The sequence below is a fragment of the Aedes albopictus genome, chromosome 3 (assembly GCF_035046485.1).
Source record: "Aedes albopictus strain Foshan chromosome 3, AalbF5, whole genome shotgun sequence".
Classification (NCBI taxonomy): Eukaryota; Metazoa; Arthropoda; class Insecta; order Diptera; family Culicidae; genus Aedes; species Aedes albopictus.
This window is the reverse complement of record NC_085138.1, coordinates 256582777-256610125: the sequence shown is the minus strand read 5'-3', so window position 1 is coordinate 256610125 and position 27349 is coordinate 256582777. Positions and strand designations below refer to the sequence as shown.

Sequence of the window (27349 nt, the reverse complement as noted above, 5' to 3'; positions counted from 1 at the left end):
CTTCTGGGAAAATATGAATCACTCATATAAAATCACGTTAGAGTTCTCCAGAGTCATTCCGGGATTTCCCTGGAATTTCATAAGAAACTCAAGGTGGTATTCGTAAAGGAACTCCTGATTTAATTCCTGGAAGAACACCCGAAGAAACTGCTGCAGTAATTTCAGCACGAACTCCTGGGGGTCCCGCGAAGGAACCTTTGGAGAAATCTTAGAAAGAACTCTTAGATCAATCTCTGAAGTCACTTCTGGAGGAGTCCCAGAAGGAGCTCCTGAATGATCTTAGGTAAACCTATTTAGGTAGGGGAAATTTCTAGTGTTCAATCAGGTATGCTTACATTTATGATGAACCTTAAAACTAACCTGAATCTACGTTAAAGCTAGTGACTAGAAGTTAAAATACCTCCCCCTTGCTCTCACAGGACCTTTTGTGGTACCTTACGGTACTCCACCATTTTGGAAGCCAACTTTCCGTTGGTGAAGCACACGAGTCGGCCTAATGGTCCCTAGTTGATCATTACCCCAAAACGTAAATGAGTAAATGCGCTCTGATCTTGCGAGGCCATAACTGTTAAGGAGCTCTTCCTCGGGCCCCTAAATGTGCCCTATCCGCCAAAGAGGACCCCTCTCGGCAGAGTCAATCCGGCGTTGTCCTGGGCTCTGTCGATCTACGACAAAGAGGGAAGACGCCAGCTAGACAGGCAGATCGCACCGTCAAGTCAAGACGATCTATTGATCGGTCCACCAAGCCATCTTTGACCACCATACCACCATCACAAAGCCGGCGGACAAGCCGTCCAGTCCGCAGCAGCATCGGCGAGCGCTCGTACACCGACCAAGACTTCAGGCAGTGCACTACCAACAGCAGCAGTACCGGTACGCCCCCACAGCCCTAAAAACTACCCACTCTACACCATCAATCACAATAGTTTTCAATAAATTCAACCCACACCATTCTTAACATTTCAATAACGCCAATAGTTCCTTCATAGTTCAACACTTTCAATTCCCATAGCCTAAGTAAGGTGACAATGTCTGCACGTTGGTCGTGGAGCCCCTCCGATTGCCCAGTAGTAAGCCGGCCTTGAGACCCAGTTCTGAGGGTCCCTTGCTACTGCAGTTTTACCGCGAGTTTTACCCGGGTAACAGTAGGAGGAATCTGAAACTTGCGTAGGAAAAAACAGACTTTATGGAGGAATTTAGAATGAACCTGAAGCGATTCTTGGAGGATTATCACTCCGCAACAGGAGAATTCGCTGATATTTTTTTTTACTAACACTTAAGCCTGTAGCCCATGGCTGTGTATGTATAAAAAAAAAAATAAACGGATTTTTTGCGTCATGGAGACGCATGGTCATTTCATACGTATATGAACGCAAAACTTGAAATTTTCAAAAAATGTATCTAGAAAACGACTAGAAGAACGTTTCTATTTTTTATATGTTATGTAGACTAGAACTTCCCGAATTTATATCGACGGTGATGAAATCGAGGCGGTTGAAGAATTCGTGTACTTGGGCTCACTGGTGACCGCCGACAACGACACCAGCAGAGAAATTCAGAGGCGCATTGTGGCAGGAAATCGTGCTTACTTTGGACTCCGCAAAACTCTACGATCGAATAAAGTTCGCCGTAACACGAAGTTAACTATCTACAAAACGCTGATTAGACCGGTCGTCCTCTATGGGCACGAAACATGGACCCTACGTGCAGAGGACCAACGCGCCCTTCGAGTTTTCGAACGGAAGGTGTTGCGTACCATCTACGGCGGAGTGCAGATGGAAGACGGGACTTGGAGAAAGCGAATCAACCACGAGCTGCATCAGCTGCTGAGAGTACCAACCATCGTCCATACCGCGAAAATCGGGAGGCTACGGTGTGCGGGTCACGTCATCAGGATGTCGGATAGCAACCTGACTAAAATGGTTCTCGAGAGTCATCCGGCCGGTACAAGAAGAAGTGGAGCGCAGCGAGCTAGGTGGGTCGACCAAGTGGAGGACGATCTGCGGACCCTACGCAGAGTGCAGAACTGGAGACAAACTGCAATGGACCAAGTGGAATGGAGACGGCTACTATGTACAGCAGAGGCCACCCCGGCCTTAGCCTAATTGGTAAGGTAAGTAAGTAGACTAGAACGGCTTCTCCGGGAATCTCACTACACTGATTAACGCGATGATGGACGTGAAGCCCCGAATGCAATGATAGCGGAACGGCAACGGAAACGGAACCGGTTCGGGTAGAATGAAAAACATCTTCAACATTGACCAGCCGAAAATAAATATCACCTAACATCGTTTCAGTTACCGTTCCGCTATTATTGCGTTTGGGCCTTAAGGCTTTAAGGCTTTTTAAGTACATGCTGGCCTGGCCTAGGTGCAGAACGATCTGGCAAATGTGAAACGCGGCCATGAATGGGGGATTGCAGCCACGAACTGATTGTTGTGGCAACGAATTGTTGATTCAATTTTATTATAATCATCCCTAAATAAATTAAAAAATGAGACATTATTTTAAAGCACACTTACAATCAACAAATACGTCTAAAGTTTCACTGACTGGTTCTCCTACTCCGTTGGTTGCGGTGCATTCTACTGGACCGGCGAAATCTTTGTCTTCGATTAGGAGGTTTATTTTTCGGTTATTATCGAAAGTTGAACTGGCATTATCATTCTAGAATATGAGAATATACAGATTTTTATCGTTTCAATAACAAAATCATCTCACCTTGAATGCCCATGTAACGTATGGTTGCGGAACTCCCGTTGCGTCGCATACGATTTCCAAAATTTGTCCAACCTTGACTTCCACCCGGTCAGATGGGTGCATCAATATGCTTGGAGGATCTGCAATAAATCCCGCAAATATGAATACAGAGCGATTCATCACTTACTCAATTCCCCCACTCACACTGCACCTCGATGGCGTGCCTCTGGATGGCCTTTCCCGCCTCGGTGATGATTTCACACATGTAATCTCCCGTGTCATCCATCTGGACCTGGTCCACCTCCAGGCTGCCGTTGGTCCACAGTTGATAGCGCGGGGGTGGCGTTAACGCCGGGTACCTCGAGTCCACTAGCAGCATGTCGTCTCGCGACCATCGAACATACCGGTACGGAGCTATCATAAGGGATAAAGAAAGTTGTGAGAACACATTTTTCATCTCTCGCTGAATGAACATGTACATAGTTTAGTAGAGATGGAGTGGGTCCATTTGTCATAAATCTAAATTATCATCAGCCTAACAAGCGGTTCAATGTTGTCGGCTATTGTCAAATATTTGGCTCGCACATTGGGATATAATGCTTTGTACTGAGAGTGGTGTTAAATTGCTTCCATTGAAATGGTTCTACTGCTGCTTAGCATGTGAAGATCAAGTGTAATATGCTGCTGCAGCAACAGAGGGGACTGTTAATTGAGTTAAGGAAAACTGCGCTTCATTCGCGTGTTTTGGGGCTGAAATCTAGTGCAGTCTATATAATCTTCTTTATTTATTTATTTTTAATTCTACGTTATCCTACTATTAGGACACTTTGAAAAAAAAAAAGCTCGCCTGTTCTACACAAATCAGTGTAGTACTGGTAACGGTGGCCAATTTCTGGAAGATTAAGGATTTTTCTTAGCTTTTCTTAGCTCATATTTTTTGTTACTTCATATCTACAAACCTTTCGTAAGAAATCATTGCTGAACTTCTTTTGAATATTACGAACTCTTTTAGGACTAACGCAGAATTGTCTACATGACTTCTTTTAACATTTTCTCCAGTAGAACCCGTTCGAAAATGTTTGTCTACATAATGTCTTCCAAGACTAGCTGGAGCTCACCTTATCTCAATAATTAAGGACTGTATCGGAAATTAACTATACACATTCAAAATGCTTTATCTCGAAGCACGGTTGGTCTTTTTATTCCGGTTCTTCTATGAAATCTACACAATGTAATTAAGTTTAGAACACCTTGAAGAAATATGGATAATTTTTAGTATTATTAAAAATATGGTTCTATGAGTATACCACACAAAATAACAATCTGTACAAACTGCATTTTTTTTATTTTTTTTTAACGTTTCAATAATTTGTAGCGAAAAAAAAATGTACGGGGAAAATCTGGAAAATAATGATCATTACTAGCAGTTATGTACACATAACATATCACTCAATACCGAGTTGAAAAATTCTTATTTTGGATAGAAAAACCTCCAACATTAAAAAAATGGTCTATCCCAAAAAACACCTACTTTTTGGTTGAACTTTGAAATATCTTTAGAGGTTATAAAATTCTGTTCTCTGATAAAATCAATAGATTTAAATACATACCCAATCGAAAAAAAAAATGCAAATTTACAACTTTATGTATTTTTTATTTGCGTAATCGTTCTTTGAAGACGCATAAAAAAAGAGTTCCTCGAAAAATGGCCTATTTTTCATTTTTAAGAATTGCCCCAAACTGCGGAGGGAATATTACTTGATAAAAATAATTTTCCTATATCATGAGCATAAGGACTGTTCCTTAAAGAAAGTGGACATCTGTTTACCAATAGTTTAGAGTTAAAACTAAACAAAAAATTGTGAATTTTTGCTCAGTGTGTAAAAACATTGTTCACTTCGGCAACACACTCAAAAAAACGAAAAAAGTAAGAAGTTTCGGGCTCGTATTAGCTTTGCGACTAGCAGATTTATTCTGCACAAATGGTGTTCCAAAAAGTTGTCGTTTCGAGAATTGGCTTACTAATACACATCCGGGACCGCAATTTTTTAACGCTAAGCAGGGGACAGTTGTGCCGGATGATGTAGGGTACATCAGAACTGAAAAATTTGGGAAAAAGTTTTTAGTGTGGCAAGCCAATTGTTCATGTGGCTTAAAGAGTTCTTCGTATTTCACAACGGGAACAATCAACGGTGAAAATAACAGAAAGGAATGCATCAAAAAACGACTTCTACTTATCTATCGAAAACATACGGATTCTCTTTTGTTTTAGGTGGATCTGGCATCCGCTTATTACGCTTCTTCTACACTAGAGATGCTCAATACGGAAAAAGTCGATTTTGTCGAAAAATGGCAAAATCCACAAAACTTCTCTGAACAGCGTCCTGTGGAAAGATACTGGACAATAATTAAGCGGCATCTTAAGAAAGATGGAAGAGGAGCAAGCTCTGTTGATTGGTTAAAAAAAAATTGGCCTGCGGCACAACGAAAAGTTACAGAGAAAGTTGTGCAGAATCTAATGGGAGCTGTCAAGAGGAAAGTCCGAGCGTTCTTCCGAAAAGCGAAGTAAATTTTCAAACTCACGTGAATTTGGCCACATGTATGTTGATTGTCATTTATAAAAAAATAAAATTATGAATTTGTTCGAAAATGCACATTTTCTATTGAAAAACAGGTGTCCACTTTCTTTAATGAACAGTCCTTATTTGCGCAAAAATAAGAGAAAAAATTGAACATTTTCCCACCGTTTTCGCAATTTTAAATTTTTAAGGGGTGTCCAAAACATTAAAAACATAGGGTGACGAAGGGTATTATCGGCAGGTTTGTTCTCTTCGTCATGGGGGGTTTTTATGGGCCGAATGTCCTGAAATTTGGGCATATAGCTCAGCTTGGTTGGGAAGGATTTGAGGCCAACTCTGAGACCAATAGGTTCCTAAAAACCCCCCATGACGAAGAGAACAAAACTGCCGAGAATACGTAAGTTCCCCTATGTGCAATCTTTGAGATAAAAGTCCAAGTTAAATGATTATTTTTTGAAAATCAGAACTGCCATTATTTATTCAAAAGATTTATATAGTATCCCCAAAAAAAATTATGTTTATTTTGAACAGATTATTTTTCAGGCAATTGTGAACGTTTATAGTTAATTTCCGATACAGTCCTTATGTGGCATAATCCTATAGAAATATCAACTGACGTATTCCCGGAAGGACTCTTGGAAGAATTATTGAAGATTTTCTAGCAGTGGCATCGCGTAACCTCACTTTTTACCTGTGCACCGATCCTAAAACTTGCAATTGCAGGAAATTTATGATCAAAATCAAAAACGAAATGAGTGAATGAAGCTATTATAGTCATTTTCTAATTATTACAAGCAAATTTGTTCAAAAAATTCAAGAATTTATACTTGGTGCACAGGTAGATTTGAGGTTAGGGAATCGCCACTGTTTTCTAGTAAAAGTCTTGAAATTATCACTGGAGGAAACCCTCGAGGTATGTAAGAGTGCCTAAAGAGAATCCCTGGAAAAAAATGAAGGATTTCTTAAAAAAAAGAATCTCAGGATATATTCCCGAAAGAATAGCAGAACGAATTTCTGAAGAAGTTCCACTGCAAGAGCGGCAGGGGGTATTCTTGAAGGAATTCATGGATGGATTTCTGAACAAATCCGTGGATCCGTAAATGACTTCTTGGATAATGTCCTGGTTCATGTATGCATCCCTCTAAATTGCCTTGAAGAATTTTAAAACAAATCCTTGAAGTATTAAGTACCTAATAATCTTCAGGCTATCCTAGATAAATTCTTGAGTGAATCCTTGGAGAACAGAGGATTTATGAAATTAAAAAAGCCATGAAAAATAGGATGGATTGTCTGAAGGAATCACTAGACGAATTCCTGGAGAAACTACTGGTGGAATTTCTAAAGCAATTCACAGAGGAATTCTTACAGGACATCCTAGAGGAATTCTAAGTGGAATTCCAGGAGGAATTACTAGAGGAATTTATAGAAATTTCTGAAAGTTTACCTGCAGGAATCCCTGTAGAAATTCTTTGATAAATCCCTGAAGTAATTCCTGTAAGAATTCCTGGAGGAATCCCAGTTCTGGGAGGAATCCCTGGAGAACTTTCTATCGAAATCTTTAGAGCAATCCTTGGATGAATTCCTAGAGGCAGGGTTGTTAATAGTCATCGGAGCTGAAGCATAATCACTGACGACAGCGAGTAATAAAAAGTTTGCGTCACAGAGCCAGCGGCTCTTGAATATTTTTCTTCAAACACCGTCAGTCAGTTTGCTGGTCACGACGAGAAAGTTTTGCCGTTTCTCTTTATTGGCATTTTCGTTGAGTGGCTTGCACCGAACAGAGCAGGCGAATGAATAATCAGCCTCACGGGAATGACTGATCAGAGAAAAAAATGCAAAAATGAAACACGCCTTCATTCGGAATCGAACAAAAAAACCTTCAGATTGGCAGCACAACAAGCATACCATCAGAGCTAATTCAACAGCTCCGAAAGTCCGAGGCTAAATCGTCAATAAAAGCTTGACTGGTTCGTCTTTCGTCTGCAATCGGATGCCATGTGACGAAAACATGTTCGTCGTTGCAAAAGGAGACAAAAGAGAATGACGAAAACTATAGCTCGCTGTTTTATTTTCGGTTCATCTTCGTCGTTCATTTTCAAGATATTCTAAAGGAAACCATGAAACAATTTCTGGAGGAATTTCTGGAATAATTCTTGGAGGAATCCCTCGAGGAATTTCTGAAGAAATACTCGAATGAATTCATGGAGAAATCTCTGGAGAAATTCCTGGATGCATTACTGGAGTAATCCCTGTACGAATTCCTAGAGGACTTCCTAGAGAAATAACTGGGAAATTCCTAAAGGAGTCCTTGGAGGATTTTCTGGAAGAATCCTTGACGTAGCTCTTGGAAAAATTCGTGGAAAATCCCTGAAGGAATTCTCGGATAAACTCCTGGATGAATTCCTAGGCGAATTCTTGAGGAATTTCCCTAGGAATCCTTGAAGCAATACCTGGAGAAATGTCTGGAAGAATTTCTGAAGAAATACATGGTTCAATTTCTAGAGGAATGCCTGGAGTAATTCCTAAGGAAATCCTTAGAAGAGTTGCTGAAGGAATCATATGTGAAATTCATGAGGGAAACCCTAGAGGAATGCCTGGAAGAATTCCTGCAGTAGAAATTCATGGATAAATTACTGGAGGAACCCTTGGAAGAATTCCTGAAGGAAGTCCTGGAGGAATTCCTTAACCTTCACATACCCGACCCCCGACAACTCATATTAAAAATTTTGGCATTTCGTCAATTTTCATCCGATTTTTTTGAAGTCGCCCTTAATCGATCATAAATTGGTGCAGGTTTATTACACTCAAGTGGTCATGTAATATCCGGAACCATTCCGGCAATATTCCGGATTGTACTGGGGTCAGGGGGTGGGGGAAGTGTCTGTTTGGCCAAATGACTAAAAGTGATAATTTTGTGTGTGTTATTGTGCTAGCGAGGCCCCCGCGGAACCTGTTTCAGGTATTCCGGAGCGGCCACATCAGTAACAACATACTTCAGTCAACTTTTTCTGCTCCATTCTCTTGAAGTCATGAAGTTTGATACGTCGCACGGCATGTTTTGATTGCAAACCTGATATGTCTCCGATGTCATCCCCGTGGAACTTATGCTAGATGTTCCGGGGTGGCCATATTAGTTGATACAGACTTCAGGGTATCGTTTCTGAATCAGTCATTCGAAATCATGAAGTTTGATATATCACACGACATGTTTTGGATGAAAACCATAAATGTCCCCAATGAGGCCCCTGCGGAACCTGTCACGGTGATCCGGATGGGTCCACTTATACAAATCTGGTTATCGCAGTTGTGTTTTATTGTTCGCAATGAAAACTCCGCTGAAAATCGATGGTTCAAACAAAATAACACACGAAATAATCATTTTTAGCCATTTCGGCACCGTCACTGACCCCAGTACAATCCGGAATATCTCCGGAATAGTTCCGGATATTACATGGCCACTTGGGTGTATTAAACTTGTTCTAACTTATGATCGATTGAGGGCGACTTCAAAAAAATTGGATGAATATTGACGAAATGCCAGCATTTTGAAAATGAGATGTTGGGGGTCGGGTACGTGAAGGTTAAGGAATCCCTGAAGCAACTGGTATGGCTCCATGGTCGTGTGACTAGTGTCGCCTTGCTCTTAGTCGCATCGTGCTGAGGAGTGCGGGATCGATTCCCGCTGCAGCTGTCTAAAAAAGTTTTCGGCTGTGCCACTGGGCGTTGCTTGCTAGTTCGTTGTCTTGTCGTGCTTCCTTCAAAGAGCGAAAAAGCTCACTAGAAGCATTGAACGTGTCCGTGGACAAATTCGTGGAAGAATTCCTTAGAAAATTCCTGGAGCAATTCTTAGAGAAATTCCTGGAGGAATTCTTGAAGAAAAGCCTTGAGAAATTCCTGAAGGAATGCCTGGATGAATACCTGTAGGGATGCATGATGAAGTTCTTGGAGAAATGCGTGGAAGAGTTCATAGAGGAACCCCTAGAAGAGCCCATGGATGAATCCAAGGCGAAATCCCTATGGGAATCCCTAGAGGCATCCTTGGAGTAATTCCTGGAGAAATTCCTTGAGGAAATCTTGGAAATCCCCGGAAATATTCCTGGATGAAATCTTGGAGGAATGCCTAGTGAAAGTTATGGAAGAATACCTGGAGGAATCCCAACAGAAATCCCCGGAAGAATCTCTGAAGTAGTGCCTGTAGGAATTCCTGGAGAAATCTCTAACGAGCTCCTGGAGGAATCTCTAGAGAAATCCCTGCAGTAGTTCTGAGAGGATTCCCCGGAGGAATTCTGGAAGGAGTCCCAGAAAGAATTCCTGAAGAAATTCCAGGACAAATTGCTAAGGGAGTACCAAAGGGTGTTTCTGAAGAAATGCCAAGAAGTACTGAAGTAATCGCAGAAAAATATCTTGGAGATATCCTGAAGGAATCCTAAGAAAAGTTCGTGGAAGAACTCCTGGAGGAATCTCTGTAGCTACTGTAGTTACTTAAATAATTGCGGGTGGAATTCCTGAAATTATCTCAAGGAGAGTTCTCCTGGAGGAGGAATACTTGGAGGAATTTTTAAAATAAAACCTGGAGTTATGTCTGGAAGCATTCCCGAGTGTATGTCAGGAGGAATTCTCGGAGAAATGCCTGATGGAATTCCTGAAGAAAATTTCCATGAAGAAATCCTTAGGAAATCCCAGGATAGCTTTCTTTACCAATGTCTGGAAGAATTTCTGTAGGAATTCCTGGAAAAATCTGTCTGCAGCAGTGAATCAAAATTCAACCATCGCGCAACAATAATGACAATGTCGCAACCTGTATTTGTTGCGACAAAACAACCCATGCGACATAAGTTTGTCCCAACTTGAAAATAATGGGATTAACATCGTACACCACGAGTTTAGAGATTTTTAAGCCTTGCATTGCGATTTTCGAACGGTAACTTCGAGTCGGTAAACACTGCAACTCTGGTGAAGCTATATCATCAAACAGTTTCGACTTTGGGTTAGTAATATTTGATTATTCACGAGTTGAAAAGTACGCAACAAATTCAGCTTCCGTTTTGTCTGCAACAAAAAATTTCGAGATCATGTCATTATCTGTCACCAGTAGGGATAAAGACTAATCGTCGCACCTTCTTTGTTGCTTGTTTTGTGCCTCTTTTGTCTGACAATTCTCTTCACTGGTCTGCAGTTTTTTCTGGACGATTTTTTTAAAGGAATCCCAGGATAAACTTTAAAAAGATGTCAATTTCTTGATTTTGCTTTGGCTGACCAAGCCATGTGGAAAATTACACTGTTGAAAATGCTTTGACATCCATGTGCACAACAGAACATGTGCTCGATGAACAAATTGAGATTTGAAATTATGAAAAGAAATCCACGTACTCCGGTGAGACTCGAACTCACGACTCCCAATTCGCTAGACGGGCGCTTCTATTCCTTCAAGCTACGGAGTCACTCGACTATCTCCGTCGCCAGCAGGCCTAGAACTGAACTCGATTCCACAATCGCACATGGTTATCTTCTTTTCACAATCCAAACCCCCTTCGGATGGGATTAGATGAACATCTAACACATTGTCTGTTGTGCACATGTATGTCAAAGCGGGAGAGGAAGTTATTTTTAATTGTCGAGAGCTTCGGGCACTGCCTTCCAATCACTTATTGGTATGGCAATTAGTGTGCAGTCGGACTCTCGACGGGTCGGTCCTCGGCCGACCGAGTTCAGTTCTAGGCCTGCTGGCGACGGAGATAGTCGAGTGACTCCGTAGCTTGAAGGAATAGAAGCGCCCGTCTAGCGAATTGGGAGTCGTGAGTTCGAGTCTCACCGGAGTACGTGGATTTCTTTTCATAATTTCAAATCTCAATTTGTTCATCGAGCACATGTTCTGTTGTGCACATGGATGTCAAAGCATTTTCAACAGTTTAAAAAGATATTTTGTACAAAATGTTTGAGGAATACTTGTATTAATTTTTGAAAAATGTATGGTAAAATTTTCTGAAAAAACTCTGCGAAAAAATTCCTTCAAAAATACTTTGAATAATTCCAGATGGAATTATTGGAGCAATCTCTAGCAGATTTTTTGAAGGAATCTCTTAAAGAATACCTGCAGAAATAGTATCTCTTGTGAAGTTGCTTTGAAAATTCTTGGAGAAAATTGAAGAAATCCTCGAAAAAATTATTGGAACAATCACTGGAGGAAACTCTAAAGATATCGCAGGAGAAATTGCCGGTGGAATGTCTGGTAAAACTTCTAGAGAAATTCTTGAAGGAATCTTTGGAGAAATCCATGCTGGAATCACTAAAGGAAGTTGTGGGAAAATTCCTTTAGGAATATGTCGATGCATTCTTGAAGAAGAATTTAAAGAAATCGTGGGAGGAATTGCTAAAGCATTTCTTGGAACAAGCCCTGAAATAATCACTATCGGAACCCCACAAGACGTTCATGGAGGGATTCACGAGGGAGACATTCTTGAAAAAAGTCCCTTGTGAAATTCCTGAAGAAATCTCTGGAGAAGTTCTTGAAGAAATACCTGTAGGAATTTCTGAAGGTGTGCCTAAAGGAATTCATAAAGAAATTCCAGGTTTTTTGCTTTTAATATAACCACAGACAAACAGACATCTCACTCTACCTACTTCCCATCGTTTCCCTTTTTTAGCGGACTATTCAAATATTCTGTTGTTCACAAATATGTCGTTCATGGCGCTCCCATCGTTTTTTGCTGCTGTTTGCCGTTTGCTCACTACCGCCGTCTGTTTCTCTGTGCTAGAACATTCTGAACACCATGAAATTTGGAAAAACGAAATAATTGACATATCACTTGTTCTAAAAGCTGAACTTGGATGTGGATTACGTATATATCTATTCATTAAGCCTTCGTCAAGAATATCAAAACATGCTTTATATTCTGGGATGTTCTAGGTGTTTCAAACTATCATATATTGAAGTCCTTAAAATCTACAAGAATAATTTTATGTATGTTCGCCACAAATAATAGCATTGCATAACTTACTGGGATCCGTGAAGCTCTTGACATCTACAATGTCATTTATAGACACTATAGGATATTCCAGGTTCACCCAAACTACCTTGGAGTTCAGCACTTCAGATATACACAAATATACAAGAAAATTTTTATGTGTTTTTGCCATAAATAATAGTATTGCATAATCTACTGGGATCTGCGAAGCTCTTGAAATCTCAAATGTCAGACACTACAGGGATATTCCAGGTCAGCCAAACCTTCTTGGAGCTCAGGACTTCAGGCTACACTCGTATCAACAACCACATCTGCTATACTGAGTATCGTTGCATATTTATCCGTGGTTACTGGACCAATATGAAGTTTACTTTTTTATTATAAACCTTTGGGACATTCAGGTTTATCAAAACAGTTCTATAATGAAGTCCTTCAAATCTACGAGAAAAACTGTGTTTCACCACAAACAATAGCACAGCATAATCTGCTGAGATTCGTGAGGCTCTTGAAATTTCAAATGTCATTTTGAGATACTATGGGAATGTTCCAGGTCAGCCAAACTATCTTTGAGTTCAGAACTTCAGGTCTACTCTCGTAACATCAGCTATATCTGACATACCTACTGAGTAACGTTTCATAATCAATCACGGTGACTGGACCAACCTGAAGTCCTGGATCTTTGGAATATTGAGGGCCGTCCAAAATATCCTGAAGTTTAGCTCTTGATAGTAACAGTAGTTAAAAAGGGCCCCTATAGCCGAGGCGGTAAACGCACGGGTATTCAGCATGACCATGCTGAGGGTGACGGGTTCGATTCCCGGTCGGTCCAGGATCTTTTCGTAAAGGAAATTTTCTTGACTTCCTTGGGCATAGAGTATCTTCGTGCCTGCCACACGATATACACATGCAAAATGGTCATTGGCAGCGGAAGCTCTCAGTTAATAACTGTGGCTGAGAAGCAGGCTTTGTCCCAGTGAGGACGTTGCGCCAAGAAGAGGAGAGGAGAGGAGAGGAGTAACAGTAGTTATTCTCACAAACTTTAAACTGTTATCTTTAATTCCCCTGGCATATTATGAGTCATTTCAAGATAGTTTTCAGATATTCCAGATCAACACTACTCCGGAGATCATAGCTTCAGGTCTACACTTGTGATAATAGCTTTTGTCACTACGTTGAGTAGTGTTACATAAACCACTGTACTAACCAAAGTAGTTAAAGGAACAATAAGCGTTGTTATATATTTTTGAAATATTATGGGCTTCCTTATTGTTGTGAAGCTTAGTTGATAAAAACAACCACTGTAACTTTTAGAAGACTTACTGGACATGATAGATTACAAATTGTAGCTTTTAATGAAAGAAGTTACAATTACACCCGTAGACTTTAAGATCTAAACTCAAGAACTCAAGAACAGTTTGGATGACCTATGATATCCCGACTGATCTGATACTGTCTACTAACCTTTCATAAGACTTACTGGACATGAAAGATTACAAATCGAAGTTTTGTATAATGAAAGAAGTTACCGTTACACCCGAAGGCTTTAAGATCTAAGCTCAAGAATAGTTTGGATGCATAATATTCTACCGTTTTTATGCTATTGACCCCCAAAACTACATAAAAAACTCCATATTGACGCTTGGAAAAAATTCGACATCAAAGGGTTAAGTTGGCTCGAATTAAAAATGGCTCGAAATATGCATGCGGCTAGGGGGGCCTCTGACTACGCCCATGCCTATCTGTATTGAGAAGTATTTTGATTTGAACAAAGTCTAGATAAAAAAAAATGTCGCATCACTCTCATATTGGTATATGCTAGATACTTGCATCTGCTTTGTGTTTTAATTAAATCCATCACAGAGCAAACAACGTTCTGTACCGAGAGATTGACTTTTGTCACTTTGGTATATCTGCGCCATCAAAAGAAAGCAAACATCTCTCCAAAACCCAATCGAACCATGTATGCCTTTGAATCGTCTAATTGACGATTCCATTCCAGTCAGTTTGTCTCCGGGGAATTTGGTTAGTTTAGTTAGGAAGGTTTGGTGGTGAATGCATAAATGGTTAAATTGATAGATGAATACAAATCTGGGGATTTCATTTGCCTTACAATTGTGATAGCATGGCAGCAGGACGGTTTCGTTCTCGTACGTTTTGACCGTCGTTGGAACGCTTCTGAACTGTTGACCGCAGAGGGCAAACGGCCGGAGCACGGAGGCCACCAGCAGCGGCGCGATGATCCAATTGAGTGACGACGCGTGTTTGGCGCTTCCACTAATTCTGCCAACGGTCGTCATCGAAGTCATTGCGGTTGCAGCAAGTGGGATGCGAATTTCTCTGCAAAACAGAAAGAACAAACAAAAACAGACGTTAGATTAAAAAGTATCGTTTATGATCGCGGCGTGGCGTTGAAATTCAATATTAATCGTTGATGACGGGTTGTCCTTCACACATTGCATTCATTTAAGTAAATAATACCGCTTCAAGGTCTGGGAGTTGAATTTCATATTTATTCATCAACACGTCACACTTGAAAGTGCTGACTATGTCACCCTTGCCTTGGATACCACTCGTCATGAATTAAAAAGAATAGAGGCCTATACATGCAAATTAATCTGAGTATAATGATGTTAAAATTGTTATCGGGAATGCTAACGCTCTGGTCGGCCGAGAGAGCTTCCACCGAGCAACCTTCAGTGATGCTGGAGAGTGGAGAGTGTCGTCCTGGGGCTCTTCCCGCAGTAATGAGCCGAGTCCTTGGCCTTCTTTCGCAGGATCGCTGGAGACTGTATCTGGTTATGAGAAGAGGAGGATAAATGATAAACTTACGGGCATTGCAAAATCCTTTAGCGTAGGTAAAGCTCGTACGGAGTTCAGAATCTGGTCTCACACAGGCTCCCGGAATGTCCAAATCTGCTATGCAGATACGTCTGGACAAGGGAGTCATCCCAGAGATTTGAAAGGGACAGAGCTTGGTCCTATTGCCAAGTGTTCTCCGGCGTATAGTGGAGTTCCAAAAATTTGGAATTGGCTCAACCTAAAACTGAGGTTGTGGTTGTTGACAATCGAAAGTCGGAGTAACAAGCGATGATTAGTGTAGGTGGTTGCACTATCATTTTGAAGCGCTTCGTTAAACATTTAGCGGTGATGATCAACGATAAGGTTACCTTCGGTAGCCAATTTGATTATGCCACCACTGCCACCATTTAAGAGCCACCACTATAGTGGGTTTGCGTTATCACTGGTATGGTGCCTATCGGTATCCTTATCCGGAAGGAGCGTAATGCGCGGCACAAGAGGCATACGCAGGACTGCCAGGATGACCTCCATAGTCAAATGACAGCGCGCGTGGGACAGTTCCACCCAAGAAAGGTGAACTCACAGGTTGATCCCGAGGGTAGATGGTTGGGTTAACGGGCTCCATGAAACAGTAAGATTCCACCTGATCCAGGTCCTTTCGGGCCATGGTTGCTTCCGACAGTATCTATATCATTTGGTCATGCGGGTTCTCCCAAATGTCCGGTTTGTGCTAGTATAGAAGAAACGGCGGAACACGTTTTGTTCGTGTGCCCGCGTTTTCGCACAATGCATGACCGCATGTTTGCCACATACGGGGTGGACACAACTCCGGACAATCTTGTCCAGAGCATGTGTAAATACGAGTTTGGCTGGAATGCCGAACGGTGTCAAAATTTTGATTATCATCAAACTTGCATGTACCTCGGATCTTTCTAGAGAATGTTAGCTTTCCAGCTATATTTTATAATTAAAAAGTTTGAAAATATTCCATCGGGGAAATTTTGATTTAGTTAAGTTTTTGGCTATTTTTCATACTAAAATTCATTAAATATAGCTTTGAGCCGAAAAGCGTCCCATACACAATGTATGGGATAATTTTTGCCGATAGAATATTTTCTAGTCTTCAGATTATGAAAATATAAATAAATCATTTTCGAAGAAATAATCCGAGGTGCATGAAAGTTCGATAATAATCGAGATTTTGACACCGTATGCCGTTTCAGCGACTACCACCCACATCGTCTTGGAGCTACAGACGAGGTGGCACGTGGACTCGCTGAGTGGCTAATGGCAGACACTATACAAGAAGTGGTCCAAGGGGTCGGAGTCGGCTACATTGGTCATACCGGAACCCTGTGGTCGAACTCGACTTTCATAGCGAATAATTGGCCCTCGAACATCGTGGTAGCAACGTAGCGTTGTTGTCGTGGCGCCGGTCTACTGGGTCTACCCCGCGGTTGGAAAGGGATCCTCGGTAACGGCCGGGGCATGTGGAGGTCACAATGTCAGCAATACCTTCTGGTGATACATACCTCATAGGGCCTTAGCCTTCAGGAGGTCCAATGACGATGCAATTCTTAGGGGCTGTCCATAAACCACGTGGTCATTTTTTTGGGACCCTCCCCCCCCCGCGTGGTCATTAGTCCATACAATTTTTTTTTTCGTCCATACAAAATGGTCATTGGCCGAACCCCCCCGCATGACCACGTGGTTTATGGACAGCCCCTTAATACTATCAGAATAGTTGGGCGCAGGCACGTTGGTAGACCCTGCCCGTTTTCCGAAGACAACGTCAGTGGGTAAGGGCACTCGGGAAGATGGCAAAGTGCCAGTATTAGGCTGGATCAACGTTGTATGGGAAAAATGAAAGTTGATCAGATTCAATCAGATCAAAGTTTTTAGGTGCCATTTGAGGTCCCAAATAACTGTGTAAAATTTGGGCATGATAGGTTTAGTCTACATTTTGCGCATCGCGATTGAAGTGTGTATGGGATTTTACATAGGAAAACTTCCTTTTTTGTATTTTTCTTGAAAGTTATTCAAAATTGTCCTATACCATCAGGTATCACCAGGTCAGCTCCATATGCACGTTCTCCTCCATTTGGGAAGTTTGTGCCAAGCATGCTACCTAGGTGGATTTCCCAAAGAGCGTATCATCAGTGTTCACTGCATGGCTCTACAGCTAAACTTGAGAGTGCGATGTGCACTAGTCTTTCCCTCCAAAGTAACTCCTTTTTAGATTAGGAAGGGTATCCGCTGCCACCAACATGAATGTTTGGGCGAATTATTTGCGCTCAATGAGAAAAATGGCCAAGAAACGCGAAATCAGTGACTTACCGGCACGAAAGATCGAAAAGGAAAATTACGGTGACCTTGATGATCCTTCGACCTTACAAAAAAAAAACTCACATAAATACCAATGGCATCCGGGAGCTACGAGTAGCGCCGTGTAAGAAAGTCTTGAATTCGCTCGAACGCAACATCCGTTTTTTTCATCCTCCGACGAGAGCATGTTTACTATCGATCCCGTACCAAATTCCAGAAGTAATAGTTATATAAATATCTTGTACACCATTGCACAATGTCAAAATAAAATTAAAACCTGAATCAATCCACCTATGGTGAACAGAACCCTTCTTACACTTATTAAAATTATTGTTGCATTATTCGTTTGTATGATTGTGATTTTTGGTAATTCTAGAAAATATTGTAGATTTGGCATCAAGTTGATTGCTTTCCATAATAGAATCATCGACCATGGGCTCAACTACCAGAAATGTCAGCCAGAATCTCCTAGAATCTTGTATGGAATGTTTAAACAATAGCTTACATATTCTGGAATATTGTATCTCTTGTTAACTGCCAATCGATTAATACATGGATAAGAAAATCATCGAGATATACTTTGTCTAATTTTCTTTATCAGTTGAATAAATTAGATTCAAAGTACTTGGGACCTATGGTTATGGCACAGAGAAACAGACGTCACACTCCGCTCGCTTCCCATCGATCACCTTTTTAACGGTTGATTCAAATTTTCGGTAGTAGGTCGATTGATCACTCGCTGCGCTGGCGTCGTTTCTGCTTCTGTTGACGTTTGCTCACTACTGCCACCTAGTGATTGCCCGGCCAAGCACAGTACGTTTAGCATTGGGCTGCTATGTTTTGATGACGATGTTTTTCAATGAAACTTGTTCTAAGAGTTACGTCTGTTTCTCTGAGGTTATGGATCGAAACCAAGCGTCATTTATACAATTCTTATGGATAAAAATAGCCGGGGCCCGTGGCGTAGTGGTCAAACGTTCACTTCATAAGTGGATGGTCATGTCAAGAAAAGACTGTGGTATTTATATATTATTGAATAATCTTCAATATTGGACCTGGAGCCATTTGTTTTATAATTTGTAGCTCATGTAAGACAGCATGCAAATCTATATATACTACTAGGATGGTGCAGTTTTCATTTGGTGATGAGAGAGCTCAAATCGATTGACACACGGCTGGTCAATTTATTATGAAGCATTTTTCCAAGCGGTATTTATACCCTTCTTATGGGTGTAAAAAGGGTAAAAACATCTTAAAAAATTTGATTATGACTGTGGCGCTCCTACGGTGACTGAAAAAACACTTTTTGCCATTACGTTGTGAAAACGTCAACTTTTCTTTGAGCGAAAGGGTGCCAAAACGGCCTATTTTTTCCCTAAAACAAAAGTGCCGAAAAGTACTAGGGTAATTTTCCAATTGTTGCATGGCTAAAAACTCGCCTGTTGTTGCATACTCCATGTTATTCTTATGAGGTGTGCAACAATTGGCGAATTTTTAGCCGTGCAACAATTGGAAAATTACCCGACTTTTCGACACTTGTGCTGAAAAGTAGCACTTTTCAGCACTTTTGCCAACACACATTTTTCATTTATTTTCGTGAGTGTATTCAATAATAGGATAAATTACGTGTTAACTCTTTATAAGGCCGAGAAAACTAGAAGAGTTGTCAACGCATACTATTATGGATATGATACATAATCACATCCCAGATTTGATTATTTCGTAAAATGTTTACCAAATCTATAATTTTACAAGCTAATTTTCTTCATGGGGTCACATTTAGCCATTTTTGAGACTACAAATGGTTTCCATATTGTTGTTAAAGCTTTGTTTTGCACAAAAAAATACCAGGCGTTGTTAGTAATCCCAAGTTTGCGTAAACCAAAAAAAAGTTCGAAATAAATTGTTATAAAACAGATAAAAATACAAACAGTAGGTGGCAATATAGTTTCCACTGCCTTATAAAGGGTTAAATTAGGTTGATTGGCCAAGACACTCAGTCGCACATCATTCTGCAGAAGTACGTAACCTAGAAAAAAGCCTATCCAAACCTCATTTTTTGTAATGACAAAAAATGTTGTATAAATAACATTTGACATTTGCACGTAGACAAATCACGAGTAGGTTGCCATTTAGTCAATGTGCAAGTGCCAAACTTAGAAAATCATCCATTTTTATTCGCAGTCTACTATAAGTTATTAGCCTGGTATACGGTTTATATGGGAAAATACAAAAAATGGAAAAACTCTAGCTCCTGTACACTTTTTGAATTCCACTTTGGTCCCATATCAACTGTGTAAAATTTCAGATCGATCGGGAAAATTATATTTTAGCGCCCGTCATTCTTAGTTTTTCAAACGATTTACTATGGGGAATTTTTTTTTTGTCTGTATTAACGAGATTTTCAGCCCTAGGCTAGTTCATCTCGGGACCCACGCTTCACTTCCCTTCCGAAGGAAGAACCCACATTTTGCGAGTTTGTCGGGAGTGGGATTCGATCCCAGGTCCTCGGCGGTCACGTGCTTTAACCATTACACCAGATCCGCTCCACTAAGGGAAATTTTACTTCTGCAAAGAAAAATCGCTTGAAGTCACCCCTAGATCCTTAAAAATAAGTCGATGCTAACCGATGCGACGTTCGTGGAAAAAGTTATTAAGCCTCACCCGATCGATAAAATTACGAGATTTTATTATTTATTGTTATTCCTTACACGTTAAACAGCATCGGAATTCCACATGCCTTAGATCGCTTTGTGGTCTTCGGAGAGTTCCTCGTAAAATTTCCAACTCATTGAGTTATAGCTTACGTGCCTGCAAAGAGAACCAATTTATTGTAGAGTATTGGTTCCCTTATTAAGTATGTGGCTCCCATTTTCATCCTACAAAAAAAAAAAACAAAGGATTTATGCGCTGTTTATTTTTTTCCCCATTTATTTTTTGTTAGAAGTGAGCAAAGCACACATGAAAACAAAAAGAATGGAATCAATCAGTGCCACAATACCTTGTTTTCGAATAGGATACCACAGACAAACAGACGTAACTCTTCGAACATTTTTCGATTCATATCATAGTTACGGCAACATGATCGCCCAATGCTTTTTAGGACTGCGATTGGCCGACCATCAACTAGATGGCGGTAGTGGGCAAACGTCAAACTCGAACAAAAACGATTCGAGCGTCACGGATGGCCAGTTGGCCAACTATAAAATTTTTAAATGGACCGTTAAATTGATGTACGATGGGAATCGTCAGAGTGTTACGTCTGTTTGTCTGTGAGGATACATTTGGAACCCTATGGCATTCTTATCCCTACCATATTCACAAGTGAAACTGGAACGTTTTTTTGTACGATGGTGTACACTAGGGTGGCCCACACTTATATGAAAAACAAAAATATCGAAAAATGCCAAGTCTTACCACCTACCTCTAGATTGGTTTCATTACGATCGTGTTGATTTCCTTCCAAGCTCATGAAAAATCAGTACTTTATCAATTTTCTTACATTTTTCAGTTCATTTTTGTAACTTTTTATACATATAAACACAGCCACCATGAATACGAATCGCAAGGGTCATGCTGATCGGTTCGGCCGTTGCCTCAAAGGGACTACAAACTCATTTATATATATATATATATATATAGATTGGAAATAAATAAAAAATCGAAAAATTGTGCAATTTTTGAGTAATAAATAATATCTCAAGCGCAAAAAATCTCAACCTGAAATTTTCAACACATACACATCCATAATAGGTAAATATCCTGGCAAAAAATGGAGGCGTATACTTTGGTGTTTTTGTGATATTTTATCTTTTTAAGGCTTTTTACGGCACTATCAGCATCGGCAGCCATGTTGGATATGTGATTCAAAATTTCAAAGTGATAATTCTCAGCCACGAAAGCGAATATTCGAATGAAAAAGTATCATCTTATATGCTCACTCGCAGTGATTGTGATGATACTTTTTCAGCTGCGTTACTGCAGAATTATCAGCGAGGCAAACAATCATTGAAAAGCAAAAATTCAATGATTCGCATGAAAACTCAGTGATGCATTATGACACCTTAATAGCCTGGGTTAACGTGGTGCCAGCTTCTCACATTTTTCCGTGGCACTATAGATAATTGGTTTCTTCGAAAAAGTTGTTCGTTTTGACAAAATAAACAACTCTTTCATAGACGTCGAAATTCCTCAGCCAGCCTACTGTTCTCGGATTATTGTAAGATGTAGTTTATTCTGATCATATACTTGATAAAAAATAGAAATGTTTTTTTTTTATACTAACCGGAAAACAGTACGGCGTAGAATTTCGACATCTATGAAAGAGTTGTTTGTTTTGTCATTAGATAGGGACATAAAAACGGGACGTTTGTTCCGAAAATTGTCAAAAAGTGCAACACCGATTTGTCACATTGTAAAAAGTGGACGCATTAGCGTAACATTTCATGAGAAATTCTATGGAGCTTTAAAATCGCTCTAAAACAAAATTTAGTGTTCAAATTCCAAATTGGTTGATATTAGAGTAGCATTCAACACTTATACGTATTTCAAAGTGAAGGCAATTTTTTTAAACTTAGGACACGATTTTCTCGATTGTCTGATTTTGCACATGGGGCAGTTATGCGTCCACCGACAGTATAGTGTCAGGGTAAAAAGTTAGACGCTGGCACCATGTTTACTAATAATATTACAAAAGATCAAATATCTCAAAAACACCAAAATATTCCTCTCTAAATTTTGACAGTATGTTTACCTAGTATTAAAGTGTATTTGCTGAAAAATTTCAGGTTGCGTTTTTTTGTGCTATGTGAGATATTATTAATTGAAAATAACACTATTTTTTCGATTTCAGTTTTTTTTTTCAATTTAAAAAAAAAATATTGATTTTAGCGTTAAGTACGTAATAAATGGATGCTGCCTGAACAACTTTGCCGCAGATGCGTATAACGTATAACCAAAAAAATAGATGGTGGCGTCGCCTATGCGAACAGGTTGCGGACAACTAAATTCTTGGCAATCAATGCCTCTAATTATTTCAAAAAACTTTGCCGAAGACACCATACCTCGGAAAGGCTTCATTTCGGAGTAATTAATTTTGTCCCGCTAGATTGCGATCCTGGCCCTTAGTGCTATGGAAAGGGGGGCTCCCATAGGGCAGTGCATGAAATTATCTCCTTCTCTTTCACTCTTACAGAAATTTTGTAAACAACAAGGCCAAGAAACGTCAAAATCCCATACAAATTCAAAACAGTGCAGTGCCCTATACATATGTATTTGGGCACTTTCCATGAAACCGATTTTCCAAAACACAGTAGGCAGGCAGTACAACGTTTACAGGGACAGCTAGTTCCCATATAAACCTATTTTGCTTTTGGGCCATCACTAAATCACCACCGAAATAGCTAAAAAAATTGACAGGATTCTAGTTTTGCACCAAGGATCGTAATAAAAATATGAGAACTTGGATTTTTTTAACATGTTCAAGATCTGAACTGCCCTACTCCACTAAGCTAGTGAATGCTCAAATATTCTCAAGAGCCACGGAGACAAATTTCGTTCGTTTGAAACAAAAATATTCATGTTTATTTATAAACTGATAAAATGTTTAAAACTAAAATTTTAATTCTTAAAACTAACTCAATTACACATTTATTTCGACAATACCCATTGAGGAGTCCCCCGTTCCGCCGTCGAGAACATAAACAAAACTCACTAGTTCCAGCTGCAACATCAAACAAGATTTCCTCCTGCAAAAAAGGCAAGGTTCACCGAAAGTCTCCACGAAATCCCGTTGTTTTCGGGAGCGTACGTTATCTAATAGATGTAAACATGATGTTGGCATTGAAAGTACAACCCACGAGGTGGGTTTTCCAGCGAAGAAAATGACTTTATAAGTTTAATGGGAAAACAAATATTTCCGTAGGGCCGACCTGCACAGAAAAACAAAAAAAAATACATTTATTTCTAACATAATCTGTCAGAAGATGCATTTTTGTTTCAAACACGGATTGAATTTGCTTCAAATGTGACGTTCGATTCGCTCCAAACAGTTTTATTTTTGTGGCCTGAACAAATTGACAATTTATTTGTATTTACCTCAAATATTTTTGATTTTAACATAGTTTTTTTCGTGAGTGTCTAAAAATTAATAAACACTATGAGCATAAGTAAATTCAATTTGTTTAGCAGTATTCTACGAGGATAATATCAATACTATTACTTTCTAGTTCTAGAACTCAAGAACAGCTTCACGAAGTTCCTACATCTTAAAATTTTAAAATGTCTCTTAAGCTTTACGGTTGTAAACGGTTACGGTTGCGTAACTCAAAATAACAAAAAAGGTAGTTGTTGCGGCTGTAGATGTTCAAAAATGCAGAACAGTATTGTGCGTTGCAAGAAAAGCACAATTATGGCGACTACTTTTCAAACTCTTCAATAATGGACAAAATTTAATCGCATTGCAAATGCCACGTGCAGTCACAGCAGTCATCACATAACCCGGCCATGTGGCGACCTATTTTCAAGAATTACCAAAGAACACCCCAAGTAACCACGAAGCCGTATATAAGTGCATCAATTTTGCCATATATTCATAATTAAAATTGTGAATATAATGCTGCATTACTTTAAAAACCTCATTGAAGCAATATTAAAGTCGAAAAGGGCCCCACTAAAATAAAATTAGGGCCACATATTGCAGCACGCTGACAGCCATTGCTAAAGTAACATAAATGCATGTGCTGTACATTTGCATTTGCACATGCTTGATACGTGCAACACGAAAAACCAAAACAAAAATCTATTTTTAGCACCGTTTCGTTATCGACGGTACTGATTCCCCCACACATGAATGTTTTAATTATTATTTTTTTGTCGTCGGGTCGGGAGTCGAACCAGAAGTGTTAAAGACCGCTAGATGAGTTCCATGCGCGCTGGCACCTTGGACCGTTTCTGCTGCAGTGATAACAACAGATATTTCATTAACTAAAACTGTTCTTCTGTCTCAATCATTGCAATAGAGGGTAAAACGACTATGTCATATGTAATAGAATACAGTAAATTATCACATTCTGATAAATTATTGACAATTACATAATGCATTTTAGAAGATATTTAATCAACATAAGAAAATTAAACCTCGATTAAAACACCCTTCGCACACTGCTCATATGCTAATTGTGATTTCCATCATTATTGGTATGTGATAGCAGCCTACAGAAAAGAGAAAAGATCATCAGAAAGATCAGAGATTCTTCAAAAAGGTTTTGCTGTCGTCGATCGGTGGCTCAAACGGGGATCAAGTTGGTCGGGAGTCGAACCAGAAATGTTAAAGACCGCTAGAGTTGACCGTAAAGTTGTTCAATCTTCTTGATTTCATTTGTTTATCATTAGAGTCAAGCTTTTATAATAGTATTGTTAGAGCAAACTTTGCTAGCTTGTACATTGCATTTGTTCAGTTTTTGCAGTGTTGAATTATTGAATTATCTTATATCACCTTTTAATAAACCCTAATGTAAAGAAAAATGCAATGCATCATCACATTGGTAATGCCAATCTAAAGGATTATTGCATGACAAGTGTGAAATTATGTACTGCATTTCGCATTGCAAAGGTTGATATTCAGTCTAATTCGTGCAATGATATAATGCTTGTGGTTACTTGGGACTGTTCTACATTACACCAACACACTAGTTGCACCTAAATGTGTTCTATTATAACTCTACTATATCGAACAGGGTGCCGTTGCGCTGCTTTCACTTTCTACCCTATCATGGTAGAATGATGAGCACGAGGATGTTGATGTGTGGCTGTCGGTTGTTCCTTTTTCCAGTCCGATTGGGGGTCCATCATGAGTTGCCGTTCGCCGAAGTCCTTGTATCCGGATTCGTTTGAGCCATGGGCTCAGAAGAGGGTCAGTGTCAGCTGCTCTAAGGGGGAAAGGGCAACTGACGAAAGTGCCGGGGCTGGGATCGAACCCATGACAATCTGCTTATGAAGCAAACGTAAGATTTTATTTTGATTGGTATAATATATGTAATCCTGAATATCTCGAAAGTATCTCATAGTTTCTATTATTCCATGAGCTCAAACAAGCCTAGTTGATAGTGTAACATAACAACCAAAGAACTCTAGTCGCTGTGGATGCTATATATTAAACTTAATAATGGTTTGGATGACCTAGAACATCGCAACTGATGTTTGAATGTTTGCTAAGCTTTCAGAAGATTCACTGGACCTGGTAGATTACATATCGCAGCTTTATTCGATGTTTAAAGTTACATTACACACGTAGATTTTATGAGGTAAACTCAAGACAGTTTGGATGAGCTAGCAAATCCGAAAAACTATCTTTTACCATTTTATGTTTTCGGACACCAGCACGATAGAAATACTTTAACAAGACTGTATTATAAGGCTTAAAATGTGGCTTCAAAGGGTTTTAACAAATGTATATAAAACATTTGAATCTTTCAATTTTCAATGTACTCACCTGTTTTAATAATAAAAAAATATTCAGTCAAGTTTATCCTAATAGAATTCTAGATCTTTTTTCATCACAGTTTCATGTGAACAACAATAGCTTTATTACCAGATTCTAATTCTCTTCTTTTATCACACCAGCATCGGAAGGAAGTCCAACTTCGTAATTAATCACCACATCCACCAGTTTCACATGCAATTATTCCCTTATTTGACACGCTGCTTTTTTGTCACATTTTTGTCGTTTTATCACTCTCGTCATTTGCCGCGCCGCTGGCTTAGCTATATATACGCATTATACGGGTTCACTTAACCAAAATCACGCAACCGTTTAATCCCTCGTATTTCACCTCCTGGTGGTATTTGAACTTGTTCACAGGCACTTTTTTTTGTTTGTTACTCTCCTTTCACGTTTTCCCGCTTCTGTAAAAAGGCACGTCCAGATCGGTTACAATACCATCTCCTCAATCCTATGGTATGGAGTACCCGGCAACCCGCGGCTGTCTCCCTATATGCTAGGCGACAACGCCAGAGAGATGCGCCAGAGGGTGACGACGGGATGCTCTTTGACCACCACGGTTGAAGTTATGGTTTGGTTTTGGTCAGACCAGCAGCATAAATCACACGGGTCTATTCTTTCGAACCGACAGAAGAACAGCCTGTAAAAAGTACTACGCTTCAGTATTTCGGAACGATCCCGGGCTCGCGTGTGTTGACGGTACGATCATCGGATGGATACTGACCGGCTACAGTTTTCATTCATCTTCGTTAACCCTACATGCCGCAGCAACAGCAACAGCATTTGGTTGGTCAACGAATGGCTCAATTTGAGCTGTGACTAGAGGGCACTATACCACCATCAGCGGAGGCCGGGTTCAGGTCAGACGATCATCATCCGTCCGGCACCGTCATCCACTACGACGAAGTGGCTAAGCTAATATGTACTGTTCTTTTGAATCAGATTCAGAGCAATTGGTTCACAATGGTGAAAACTAAGAATGCGTGAATTTGAATGGAGACAGCTTTCACATGGATGCACAATTCATGAGCCGTGATCGAGTTATAACGATTTATTTGGATGAGGCAAACATTTTTTGTTGACTTTGTTATCTTTTCTAATGCTTATGTGAAAATCATAGATTTCTGCCACATTTTGTTCTTTAAAATGTGGTAGACATCGATGTAAGCTAACGGTTAATATTTCAAAATTGTATTTTTTGTTCTTGTTTGGAGTACCTTTCTTTAGTGCAGGTTATTTTTATGTAGGGTCTGGGACCATTTGGACAGGAGTACCTATTTTGGGGCACTTGCTGGTATAACTCAGTCAATTTCAAACCGATTGACTTGAATTTTTGAATATGGCTAGATGCTGTGCGTATCTGATCGTGTCTCAAAAATCAAGTCAATCGAGACAGGAAAGGGAGGAGAAAGAGGCGTTTTAGGGAGTTTCAGAGAGTACCATGCGGTTTCAGGGGCATTGCTGGGGGTCTCAGGAGCGCT

The 27349-nt window shown here is 39.9% G+C and overlaps 1 protein-coding gene across 1 annotated transcript in view; it reads right to left on the bottom strand.

Annotated features, from left to right (window-relative positions):
* Positions 1 to 26593, bottom strand: part of LOC109424446 (neurotrimin) — a 32405-nt gene extending 5812 nt beyond the window's left edge. The window contains exons 1-5 of the mRNA XM_029852341.2: positions 25860 to 26593; positions 14355 to 14581; positions 2905 to 3114; positions 2722 to 2840; positions 2523 to 2667 (exon numbers count right to left, since the gene is read on the bottom strand). Coding sequence (XP_029708201.2) covers positions 2523 to 2667; positions 2722 to 2840; positions 2905 to 3114; positions 14355 to 14550 — 670 coding nt within the window. The 5' untranslated portion in view covers positions 14551 to 14581; positions 25860 to 26593. The remainder of the gene's footprint in view (positions 1 to 2522; positions 2668 to 2721; positions 2841 to 2904; positions 3115 to 14354; positions 14582 to 25859) is intronic.
* Positions 26594 to 27349: the final 756 nt, after the last annotated feature.